At 25.3% G+C, this 14497-nt stretch overlaps 1 protein-coding gene across 1 annotated transcript in view; it reads right to left on the reverse strand.

The window, feature by feature from the left end:
• Positions 1 to 14497, reverse strand: part of LOC105366072 (neural cell adhesion molecule 1) — a 174195-nt gene that overhangs the window by 73079 nt on the left and 86619 nt on the right. The window contains exon 3 of the mRNA XM_011504387.1: positions 12676 to 12884. Within this exon, the coding sequence (XP_011502689.1) occupies positions 12676 to 12884 (209 nt within the window). The remainder of the gene's footprint in view (positions 1 to 12675; positions 12885 to 14497) is intronic.

Consider the following 14497-nt stretch of genomic DNA (forward strand, 5'->3'; position numbering starts at 1 on the left):
TCACATGACCTATATTCTTCTCTTTTTCCTTCTCATTCACTTTGCTTCTTTACAGATAAGAATCTACCATCGTAATATGGGCGGCCGTAGTCCAAAAAATAAGAAGGATATAGAGATTAAGAGCATGCGAGTGAAAAGAAACGGAGTTCACATTTTTATGAGTGGAAACGGATGTGATTCCTAATCGAAAAGTAGAATCGACTGGAGAAACCTCGATTCGTGGAAACGAAGGAAAGCATCTTTATCGCGAGCTTTCTCTATTTCTCATTCGCTCCTACTCTTCTTTCATGTTTGAATTGTGAAAAGGAATAAAGGGTAGGAAAGTTAGATGTGTTCATACCTCGGCAGTCAACCACAATAGAAGGTACACTATTTTCTTAGGACTCTCTCCTTCCTTTTTCTATTCTGCACATACTTATCATAAGCTAAAGCCTTATATGTAAATTAAGATTGTTATTTTTTTTTAACCTCGTATTTTCTTTCCGACCTACTCATATTATATTATGTATCAGAATAAATTTTAATTAATACTTTCATTATAATTTTAATTGATACTTTGATGAATTTAAAAATATAATTAATATGAATATTATATTATTAATAAATCATTGATTAACAAATTTTTCGTAATATTTCAGGAAAGTATTTTCGAATACTTTCGTCAATTAATTTGTATTAATTCGTAGAAAAGTAAATGTTTGTTTTTATATATTTTTTTAATTTCATATGCGACAGCTTACAAGCTCGGATTTGTCAATTAACATTTTTTTACTTACTTTTATACTGTATTTATTTATTATAATAGCACATTCAACGTTTTCTTCAAAATGATCTTTGCAATTACGAAAGACCATATTTATTGTTCGAAATATTATATCCTCATTGATTTGCATTAATTTTCATTATTTGTGTTTACAGTGCATCAATTTTGGATTACGTTCTTATTCGACGTTACAACTTTTTTAATAAGGAATTAAGATTCTATGTATCATGTAACATGTCGCTACTTATGATATAAAGTTTTTTTCTTTTTTTTAATCAATTATACAAATTAAATATTGTATCTTTTTAAAAAATAAAATAATTTAATATAATAATAATAATTTGATAACCGTAATATATAATAAATAAAACATATTATATAAGAAATCAGATATGTGTATATATATATATATATATATATATATATACGTAATGAAATTTCTAAATTAATCCGATAGAATACATCGATTTCGGTAAGACGAAGATATTGACTCTTCAAAACTTTCCATACAAACCACTTAATTACAGAGTTCCTTTCTACTCCACAAAATCTATAATGATACTGTAATAAACAAACAAGAAGAGTGTCGTTGTTGGTAAAAATATTCATAGAATTTCAAGTGTTAAAGTGTTATCGAGTTTCGATATTAATATCTTCGATAATTGCAAAAAAGTCGATTTTCAAATGTATTTATTAAAATTAATAAAATGGAAAATGAAATAATAATGATAAAAAGGAATGACATGAAAATGATCTTTCCTAGTTTCTAGATCAGAGTTTTCTCAGCAAGATGGAAGTTAATCCCGAAATTTAGCCACACATGTTTTTTCGGTTAACAGAATACTCATTTAATGTGAACGAGTACGAAAAAATAATTGCTTCGACAGTTTTGTAGTTCGCACTATAATCAGCTCATCTTCTATAGCCCTCGTATAACTGTGTATTTCTCTTTGCTTCGTCTATTCTCTTTTTCAATTCAAGATTTTACTCTCGCACTATTCTAATATCAAACTTTTAAAATATATATTTTTCTTTATTAATTTTATTGAATTTTCTCGTACACAATGAAGGTTAAATTTCGAGATATTTTGGTTGGGTGGTTAAATCTATCTAAATCAATAAAAGTGAAACTTGATATGCAATTAAAAAATCAAAATTCGAGAAGATTCATATTTTTTTTTTATCAAATATACATTTTAGTCGATTTTACGTTAATCTATTTTACTTTTGCAATATTTTATTATTTTTAATTATTGCAATTTAGAATATTTTATACGTTATTACCGAATTATAAGCAGAAATGAATGTCCACGTTAATTCAATATACGAGGTGTGTTGCCAACTATATTTAATATATATTTAATATTTCTAATAAAATTAATTAAAATTTTATATTGCAAATTTGTCATAATCTTTTTAATTTATTTTAAAATGTATAATTAAATGTGTGAAGTAATGATGATATAAAAGTAATTTATAATATCGTTACATACATCAGTATTAAATGAATATATCTTCAAAATTATATTATATGATTAATGAAACGTAAATTAAATTGTAAAATCAAAAGTAATTCCTTTTTTATACTGATTCTTTTTTATAGTATTTTAGGTTTATTATTTATACGTATAATCATATCATCAGAATTTGTTTTACTTATATTACATATATGTATATATATATTTTTTGGTATCCTTTTGATTATAATAGCTTTCTAAAACTTGTTAGGAATATTTGAAATATCGGTATATCATGAGTGTGAAGTGGAGGACCAAAGAATAAATTAACTCGCTCATCATATGGGAATGTCGCATTTATTGGAGCTTAAATATATATATATATATATATATTTATTTATATGGATGAATAAATTGATAAAGATAGAGGTAGATCGTTAAAGGGAGAAAGAGACACGGGAGCTTTTAATGATTGGAATTAAAGATCTGATCAGTTTTGTTCCATGTCAAGTTTTAATTAATTATTTCAATTTTTCAATGACGCGTTGCATTGAAGATGAAATAAAAGCATGTTCAACGTGGAGGATAAATGCATAATTACATTACTCGAATTATTGTATTCTATAGTTTCCGATCGTAATCTTCTGTTTACAGACGTAACCTCTACATAACCCTCACCCTATCCTCCTGATAATCTTTAAGCTTTTTGGTAAATAAGAAACACTCTAATTCATGTATTGCTCAACTTCGGCTCGATTTCCAGTCAAAGTTCCATTTCCTTCTCTTTTGCCACTTGTTTCCTCTTTCTCTCTCAATCGCCTGTAATCTTTAATTTTACTCTTTGATCAATGAATCACAGACCTTCGTATATAATCAATATATTTTCTCCATCTTATTTTACGTTATTTTCCAAATCCCAAAGACAGTCAACACATATATATGTATTATTTTTTTTCAATAATATAATTAACTCAATTTAATCAAAATAAAACTTTTTAAATATATTATTATAATTATAGATATTATTTAATCAAATTTGTTTTATAATGATGCTGAATTGCATACCAAATATAATATGATTCGTACTTTCCCAAAAAGTATTATTTAATTGGAATGAATTTTCGTTTCGAAAGGTGTGAAATATCGATCATATTTAGTATGAAATAATACGTTTTGAAATCATAATTTAACATTGATTTTATAATAAAACACTAATGAATGTTATTTATAAACAAATGAATATTAATTTAATATATAGAGTTGAAACGTAATCAAACATTTATATTTTTAAAGAACGGCACATTGTATTATACCAGTAATACTTTAATGTTATACAATGTGTTTAATCTTTTAATTTTTGACCATTTGACAATTGTAAGATTGTGGGCGCATTTATGTTATTAGGTTATATATGCGTATGAAGCTAAATATAATATAAATAAAGAGAAAGAGAGAGAGAGAGAGAGAGAGAAAGAGAGAGAGAGAGAGAGCGATAAGGAGGGAGGGAGAAAGAGTGCGAGCCGTACATAAGAGTGATACAGAGGTACGTGATAAGTGTCATAGTGTTTCTGAGGGAAGGAGAATCATTAGGCAACACCTCCTTCGTAAAAATCTATAACCTCTCGGCGTTTTATTAATGAAGGTTAAATCTTACATTAAATGTTTTTATAATCGTTTTATCCTTTTATATACTTTATAATACTTTTTTATCTGTTCTAATAATATTTTATTATAAATACTACTAATACTACTAATAATAATAATAATAACAACAACATGAACAACGATGATATTATTGTTCTTGCTATTATTAAAAATGAGTATTCCTGTTTTAAAGTTAGCTCTGTTGAGCAGTATTTTATTAAAAGTTAAATATTTTTTTATATTCGATTATTTGTGTTTTATGAATAAATCCTTTTTTATTTAAAATCAAATTAAATTACAATTAATTTAACAAAATATTTGAAAACAGCAAATTTAAAAATGTGGTTTATTACCAGTCTAAATCATAGAAAAATTTATTTTTATTACATGATGTTTTTATTGTAAAAATTTTAACGTGGCAATGCGTATTTATTTCCTTACCAAATGAATTTGGATAATTTAAATTATTTGTTTAACCGATATTAAATTAATGTCATTGGTCAAAGGAATGTGATATAACAAGGTTAAAGGATTCTGCTTTTGAAGATGTATGTTGAGAATTTTAAAAAACTATATCAATATTAATTTACATAATATTGCCTATTAATGCATACAAGTATCACTTCATAGACTTCAAAAGCTTTAGAAATTTTATTGCAGATTTTTAAATAATCCATTGTCAATAAGATTATTTTTGATATTAACATAAATTCTTTTAATAATAAAGTTCAATTATCACTTTATTATTAATAAAAATATAGTTTTACATTTCATTTAAGTATAAAATTTTTTGAGCTTTTTGATAATTTTAGTGACTATATATATCATATTCTGGTCTGATTAGTAAAAATATTAATTAGCATTCTCGATAATTTGTGATTATAAGTTACTTTTGTCACAATTGAATGTAAACAATACTTTTCTAGAAAATTCCGTTCAAATGTTGAATTTTTTATTTGAACATTTTAAGAGTTCTTAAAAGTATCTTAACTAAAGTATAATTTCTCACAAAATCTTTCATTTATGTAAATTTCATTATTTTAAGAAATGAAATAATATTTAAATTTTAGAAACAGAAAAAGAAAGGTGTTGTGGAGCGAAAGAAAATATAGAGTTAAGAACACAGTATCAAGGGAAAAAAGAGGTCAAGAAGGTAAGAGACAAAGAGATAGTATGCATCTATATGAATAAGATAAAGAAAGATTAAGATAATTTGAGAGAGAGAGAGAGAGAGAGAGAGAGAGAGAGAGAGAGAGAGAGCGAGAGAGTAGTGCAGATAGATTTATCTTGAGTTAGTCAGTACTGTATTTGACTAAATTATTCACGAATAGTCAAGTATGACAATTCGTAATATCGCAATAGAATATACGACTTTGGAAGTGCAATGACATAAACAGTCAAAAAATTAAGGGATCATATAATATAAAGATATAAAATGTTAGCAAAACATGGAAAACAATCAAATTTTATAAGGGTTAAGGAAATAAATAAAAAAGATATGAAGGTAAGGTAAGAATAGTTGAAATACAAGACAAAACTAAAATAGAAAAATTCACAACTTAAGAGATAGAACGATAGATATCATCGATTTATAATTTCATATATTTAATTTTTATTTTCAATTTACAATGTTTTATAAAAACTAATTATTTTATTCAATTAAATTTATTACTCATATATTCAACAACTTAACGTTTCTCATAGTTATTCGTGTTAGCCAATAACATAAATCTGAAGTAGATAACACCTACATAGAGAATATTAATAACTATTTTTAATATTGTAATGATTGGCAAAATTAATTAGTGAAAAAAGTTAGTTTCACAAATAATAGATATATAAATTAATCGAATAATGAATTTTTCGTCATATAATATTTTTTATGATGTAATCATATCTACATTTACAGTACATTAATTTCTTCAAATAATTTAATAGTTTTCATTATTTATTGAACTGTTTTCGATATAATGTTGAAATTAATATATTTTTTTCTATTTGTTTCTTAAAGCAGAAATTTTATTAGAAAGTTTAGTATTATTATTTCACAATGTTCATTTTCTAATTAAAAATAATCATTTCACATATATATGAATATGTTTTTCTTAAAATTATGAATATAATATTAATATTAAGATTAATGATAAAATTATACAAATAACAACATTAATTTTCTAATATTTTTCTAATAATCGTCGATCCTTGACAATTACGAGCAAATATCATATTTCTCAATTTCCAAATATATTGGAAGTACACATAAATATGTTAGTAATAGTAAAAATTATATATATATATATATATATATATAGCAAATGTATATTTTCGTATCTACTTGCTTTCTCTTATTATTATTTCTTTTATATTGTGTTATTGTATATACTATTCCTACGAATTGGAATATATGTTTATAATTATGGATAAAATACATATTATGAAATACATATTATGTAAATGAAATGAAAATATCAAAATCAATGCTCTTTTCATCTGTACATGTGATCCCGTAAATCTAAAACAATAAGTATTAATACGATTTACAAATTCAAATATGACAAAATTAAGCGTTAAATGGAATTATTATAATCAATGTATAAAATATTATGTATCCAAATAAAGAGCACGAACAAAGCAATAAAAGTAAATAAAGTGCAAGTGATTATTAGATTAGTATATACGTGACTACATAACGACTATTGTATGCTGAACATGAAGTGAGTAAGAACAATAAATAGAGAAGGATGAACAAGCTACTTCATTGCCATAACATGGGCATCGTATTTATCATAGGTATATGAAAAAAAAAAAAAGAATGATTACAGTATAACTCTCATACTCTACGCGATGTGCTAATTTATGACTTTGTTATTATTATAAATTTCAGAAAGCTACTTTGTATAGTATTTAGCTAGAGAAATACCTTCCGGGCATTGTCATTGAATCAGTGTATTAGCCTCGGGGAGCCCATGCGAGCGGTTAGTGTAGTCTTTTTGAGCTAATATTAATATAATCACGTAACCAGTAAATTTCAAGTGCATTTTATCATATTATGAAACCCGTAGTATAAATGCAACGTAGCTTTAATTGTTGATAATTAGTATAATTGGTAGTTTTTATGTAAATGGTAAAATATATTATGTAATGGTTAACATAATAGAAATTCTATAGTCAGTCATTTGCTTAGTTTTAAACGTAATAGCTATTATAACTTTGTCATAAAAATCTTTATCAAACTGTATAAAGTGTGCAATAATCATCTAGAAAACAAATTAACGACAGGTGCATATTAAATTCAGTAGTTAGTATTTTTTTAAATTATGGAAACGAGATGAATTGTACTTTATTATAAATATTATAATATTGTTGACATGCAAAGAATTTAATTGCTTCTTTATTCTTAATATACACGACTAAACGCACGTTTTTACTTATTGAAAATAAGAAAAATTTAATATTAGTTACGTTTCTTTTCTTCGAAATAATTATATAATAATAATAAATGCCGCTTATAACATCAATCAATTAAATTTTTAAAAATTTTCGTATTACTTACAGTTCCCTAAACGTTACAATTACTTAACTTATACCTACTTAAGAACTAAAAAATTTTAATACATTATTTTACAATTAGTACTAATCATTTTTATATTCAATATTTAAAGCGATGCTGATGTAAAAACGGTGTTTATATGTATAATTGCAGTGCTCAAATATTATAACTGTATGCACGTGCTTTCGAATGTAATTGTATTTAGCTCCATACAGTAGTCACCTACAAGTATGATGTATAAGAAAGAAAGTCTTTCATATAGGATAGACATCATATAGTTTTTCTCATTATTCTATTTCTTTTACTTCTTCCTTCATTCTCTCACTTCTTGTCATATGACACTTGTGTGAACTCACGTATTGCACTTCAAAACTACTTGGCCTTCGCGTACTTTGCAACCTACGTTCTCCCCTGTCTTTCTTCCTCCTAGCTTCCTCTCACTCTTTTCTCTCTCTCTCTCTCTCTCTCTCTCAATTCGCCTTTTACTTGCTAGTGTGCTCGCTCGCTCGCTTTGCGGTTGAGCTACTAACAGAAATTATAATCCAGCGAGATCTTTTGACAAAGTTTGCTCCAGGGAATGCTCCAGTTGAATTTACGGACTCTTACATAGTCTCCAGTGGGCGCTTTCATACGGTTCTCTCTTACTCTCTTACTTTTCATACCTTTTCACTTCGTGCGTCCTCTCCCTAACAGTCTATCCATCTATCTGTCTCTCTCTCTCTCTCTCTCTCTCTCTCTCTCTCTCTATCTATCTATCTATCTATCTCTCATTTCCTCTCTGTCTCACTGACTTTAAGATAATCAAAAAGTCCGTAAGAAGTAGAATAAGAAAGATGTAGTATTTTTATCCTAACAAAATTATGGGCTATATTACTGGTAACCGTACCAGTAATTACATTTTATAAGGTAATGCTAAGTCATCCAAACGTAGTACTAACGATAACCGCATTTTCTTTCGTGTACTTTATTATTATTATAATTATTATTTTTATTAATATATTTTTATACTATACATGACATCAAGATTTACTTTAATTTAAGCTTTAAGTGGCGTTATTTAAAATTTGCTAAAGCATCGCTTTTTATCTCTTCAACGGTATATTGCATTCAATATTCGAATATAAGGAGAATTACTAAGAAATAAAACTATGATACGGAATATAGTTTATTGACATCTTATAGCCTCGTATAATTAATGTTATGTAAACAGAATATTAATCGACAGAAATTTGAAAATTCATTATTCCAAAATATTTAATATTATAACCAATACAGTAAGAATATTAATTTGTAATCATTTAAATGCTTTATTCTTTTATTACAAATTAAAAATATTCTTAAATAGCGCTGTAATAAGTAAGCTCTTTAAACTTATTCCAATATTATTTATATAAAAAAAAGTATTAAATAAAAGACAGCGTTAAAGTTATTATTATTATTTATCTTATAAAAATTTATACTGTTATTGTAAAAAGAGACTACTGTAGTAAAAACACGATATTTAACTGCATTTTAATATATAAACTAGAAAATTGTACAATGATAAGAATAATAAAACCATACGTGTGGTTGAAAGGTGCATTCTATTCTCATAGTTAAGGGGATACTGTAACAAAGATTTGCTCTTAAGAATCGAGTTAAAAGGAATTGATATATTGATGGAAGGATAGTCGAAGTACAGAAGAAATGAACGATAAGCACGGAGATAATGCAATGCATTCTTAAATTCGAGTCAAACATATTCAAAGAGCATTATATGCGCGCACATGAATGCAACTCGGATACTCCAGAGATACTTCTCATTCGGTAAAACTGCGGATCAAGACATGGAAGGTGAGCAGCTAATACTTTTTTCCGTCCTCCTTTCTTGCCTTCTCTCCCTCGACTTCCTATCTTTTTCCTTATCGTAATCCTATCGTTTACTGCTTTATCGTAAAACTTTTTGTTAACTATTCCATTTTTCATACTATTTATGCTACTTTGTATTATTCTCAGTTTGATCCTTTTTAATTGGCTTTTGAAACTTAATAAAACTAAAATAAATTTATTAGGATTACTTTAATAGTATTTTTCACTTACATTTTTAATCCGGATATTACATTACAATAAAAGCAATGATATAATTTTTCAGACCAAAGAAAAAAAAAATTTGATCTTTAAATAGATAATATTTAAAAAGAGCTGTAATGCTAATTACTATTGTTTACTTAAAATTTGTTCATTTAATATAATGTATTGTATGTTAGAAATTTCTATACTATTGTTAATAATTATATGAGTCGAATTATTATATTTAAATTTGAAATAAATGTATAAGATGTTATACGCACTATATTTATAATGACTAGAATTATGTAATCTGATTAATTCGATTATAAAAATAAATTTTAAAATATGAAAGAACTGTAGGTGCATAAAGAGAAAATGCAAAATAAATAAACGTCGAAACTCTAAATCTCGAGGTAATATTTACGGAATATTTATAAATGAAGTACACTAATTAGTTAGTCAGTTCACCTTTCATTTGAAATATTGTTTCTAACGTCTAAGATTTATATTAAAAATTTTAACATAGGATTCTACAGTTACTTTCCTTTAATAAATATGAAATTAATATGTCTCTTTGATTTTAGATGAACAAATATAACAGCTACAAAGACTTGAATTTTCAATCTGAGTGAAAAATATGCCGTGGAACTATTTTACATGATAAGTGTATTTTCTAAAATATGTTAAATTCAGTATTAATTTACATTATATAGAATAATATTCAGATCAAATGTAAATATAAAGCCTTAAGCTACATTTTCTATCAAATATCTAGTTTACCATAATCTTTTACCGATACACTTCATTCCTGTTAGATTTCACGACTTTAAAGCGATAACGATAAAGATATTTATTTTATTCTATTTTGTATATTTTTTTAAATAAAATCAATGGAAAATATGACTCCTTTGACATATGTATTTTAGAATCTTAGATCATAATTGATTTCATTCGTATGTCTGCGTATGTAAATAATAAATATGAGAAATTATAAGAGGACGCATCTTAAAAATTATTAAAATTGTTGCTTGTTATATTATGTGTATATAATAATGATATTAGTAGTCTATAAATAATAATGTAATCGAATATTCGACGTTTTATTTCTTAAAAGTAACGTTGAAAAAAGATGTAGAAAAAATATGATAAGTGTGAAAAAGTCTACTTAAGCAGAGTTGCATAAAAACAATGAAAGGCAGAGAAAAAAATTAGATAATGTCGTTTTGTAAACTTTTGAAATAAATATTAATATACTGTTCTGATATCCTTATAAATATTGTTTAATAACTCGATAATCGACGAATATTAAGAAAAAAAAAATTATGATGCTGATAAATATACTAATGATAATGAAAGATGTTAATTGGATAAAAAAAATAGAATTAACAGATTTTTAGTTTTTTAGAGCAGAATCGATACGATTGTCAACATTTGTGCGTGTGCGCGCGCGCGCGTGTGTGTGTCTAGGAGCACCTGTTTTGTACTTTTCAATGAGTCATACTTTCAATCTAAGGAGCTATAGCGTAGTGAAGTTGGGTGAAGTATATGAAAAATTTAAAAGCACAATTTTTTGAAATTGTAAATGTGCAAAAGAAAAGAAAAGATTAAAAGGAAATCAAGAATTTAAATGTTCAGAAATGGAATCAAATATAGTTTAATTGGTTTAATACAATGTTATAGACTATAGATTATCAAAGTATTTAATTAAAAATAAATCTTAGATGAGTATCTAAGAGAATAGATTCCAATAAAATTGATTTATATATAAAAATAATAAAGAAAAAAAATTAAAAATGTCAGTAACTGATCATAAGCGTATTATTTAAGTAACGAGATATAACAAGATAAAACAAGTAGAAAGTTACATATATATTACATTAAATTTATAAATAGTAATTGTTTAATATTGTTACAATCTAATAAAATTCTTTTATTTCCACTTAATATATAGTAATTGAAAAGAATTTTGACAATATTGTATTGAATTTTATATAAATTTAAAAAGTGATATATGGTAGTAAAAATAATAACTTATTAAATCTTATTTTTTTTTATGCTAGTTTTTTTTAGATTAAAAGTAAAATGCATAAAAACAAATACAAAAACAATTAGTACAATTTTATCGAAGAGAGAGGATATTAAAATATTAATATAAATAATGCAAAATTAAAGTTAACTATAAAAAATAATAACAGTGTTGTGAAGTTTTTTCTGAACAAAAAGAAATTATTTTCTGAAGAAATAGTGAATACATGTGTCATTTAGTTAATATGTGTTATAAAATTCTCAATAGCGGTTTAATTAAATACAATCTAAACAATTTAAATAAATGCAAATAAAGAGTTATTAATCATATTTTAAAGTCTCTGTATTTGCATAATAATAGTCTGATTTCAGTACAATAGGAATTTGCTGAGTCAATAACACGAAATATTAATACTTTGCTCAGGTAATTTTTATAAAATTTACCACCACTATCTTTATAAAGGAAATTATAATAGAGATCGAATAAATAGTTATAAATAAATCTTTAAATAGTTAAACTAATGGCTTGTTTTATAATGAACATTTTGGCATTTATATATTAAATGCAGAGTAGGAAATAAAATTCGATAACAGAGTAATTAGAAACGTCTTGTCAGTGCAGCAAACGAATGTTTTTGGCGAAAAGATGAAGACTATGTAGTGTATATATTACAGTAATATTACAGTCCATATATTAAAGTAGAAAAAGAACTTGGAAACAAAATGATAATAGAAAATAATAAAATGAAAGAATATAGTTGAATGTAAAGTATGTTGGGAATATTGAGAATACGATATATTGGTAACTTCTTCCAGTAATTTTACTGATATGGATTTAATAAGAGAATTCTATTTATGCGGAAATGAATAATATGAAAAATAGATGCATAATTTCAAATAGATAGATACATAGAGAGAGAGAGAGAGATAGAGAGAGAGAGAGAGAGAGAGAGAGAGAGAGAGACGATGAAAACGAAATCATTATTATTGTTTATGTAGTATATTAATATTACAAATCTAAATATTAAAATTGCAAGAATATATATATATATATATATATATAACGATAGCGCAGTTATAAAGATAAAATATAAATTTGAATTCAAAATCATTTTATTAATTAAATTCAAAGACTAAGAAAATTAAAATAACGGACAATAGCAAATAAGTCTTATGGATAAGTTTACCTATAACGGTCAAGTTGACTTTAGAGTTCCGAGTTTGACCGATGCGAAACTCCACACGGCACCTATAAATACCGGCGTCATCCTCGCGAATGTGGTCGACCCCAAGGACTGCAGGCTTCTTTTCCGGCATGAAATAGGCTCGGTTGGAAAAGACTTTCTCGTCCGACCAACGTTCGGCATAGTAAAAGTCTCGCTCACGCGCATCCACGCTGCAAGAGAAAAAGATTCGTCTATCATGTTGTAGGCACAAATTAAGCCGACGTTAAGCTAATTAAAAAACCCTCTCATAGGATTATGTTCTTATAACATCGATTACATTCAGTTATATTCAGTTAGAAAATACATAATTAATATAATATGGTAATATAATAATTAATATAAATGAACGTAAAATGTAGGTTAAGATAAATATAGATATAAAAAATAGTGAATACGTAATAATTTTGATTCAGTTCTTTTTTCTTAAAAACATTTATTTAATATTCGGAAAGCATAAAGTTTGTACATTTGATTATTAGTTATGATATTAATATTTATCATTATTATTTTATTTTTAAAGTTTATTACGTAAATTGTAACAGATAAAATATTAAAATAAATATTTCATTTTTTATTCAAGTTCATTTTATGCACATTGAACAGACAAAAATTTTCTTCGATTTAAATATCTAAGTTATAAAGAATATATGTGGTTGAAGCAGAGCACACAATATATTTTCTAAACTGCTTATGAATATATTCTAATGCATAAAGTACTCTTATACATAAAGTACGTTTTTACAAGTGAATAATAACTATTATTGTTGAAACTTCTTGTGTATATATTTAAAAATATAAAAATTTATGAACATATCTTTTTCACAACTTATTAAATATTTATTATTATTATAATAAACATAATTTATTAAATAGACCGATTTGTACATTATCAGAGACAAAGTTCCTCTAGAGATCATTAGAATTATTATCTTACGACTTTGTAGATAATAGAAACGAAAAATATAAACGAAATTTCGGAGCATATGTATTTGGATTTTAAATTATTAAAAATACTAAAAATTTCAAATATTTAAATGTAAAAGTTCAATTTTTATGATTTACTTTTAACTGCACGTAGTCATTATTAAATTGGTATATATGTATATATTATTTAATATATAAACAAACAGATTGATCCATTCGATAGCATTTAAGCTATAATACTAATAGTCATTAAAAACTTGTAAAAACGGTTAGTATTAAATCTATTTCCGTCCGATTATTTATCATTGCTTCATTTCTAATTAAATCCTCGTGGCTCATTTCTTCTATCTTTATTTATATTCTTGCCTATTGCACTTCATATGTTTTGATCAGAGACATTGATACTTTGTGTAATACAATTTGTGAAATATCAAATATCTCGACACTCAATTTAGAAGCCAATGAAAATTGTCATATTTTCACACTTAAAATAAGAAGAAACAAATGCTAAAAATGCAAGCAAAAAATTCAATGGCTATTTTCATTCAGTTCTTATGAATGAATGTTTAAAAAGAGTACAATTTTAACGAATTTAAATATTAATTATTGTTTAAAATCTCTCCTGTATAATAGCTTTTTTAATAAAAAAAAAAAGAAAAAGAAAAACAAAGAAAAAAGAAAGCATTAATTTCTAATAAATTATTTGAATTAATTAAGGATCGTTAAAAAATGGTTCATCGTTATCGAAAGTGCAAAAGCTCCGTTTCGCTTCAGCTTTTGACAACTAGAATGAATCATCTTTTACGGGCAGATAATAGTTATGCTGTTATTTTTAATCGGTCAAACTTTAGTGATAAAC

The sequence above is a fragment of the Ceratosolen solmsi genome, unplaced genomic scaffold, assembly GCF_000503995.2.
Source record: "Ceratosolen solmsi marchali unplaced genomic scaffold, CerSol_1.0 scaffold25, whole genome shotgun sequence".
In the NCBI taxonomy this organism is placed as follows: domain Eukaryota; kingdom Metazoa; phylum Arthropoda; class Insecta; order Hymenoptera; family Agaonidae; genus Ceratosolen; species Ceratosolen solmsi.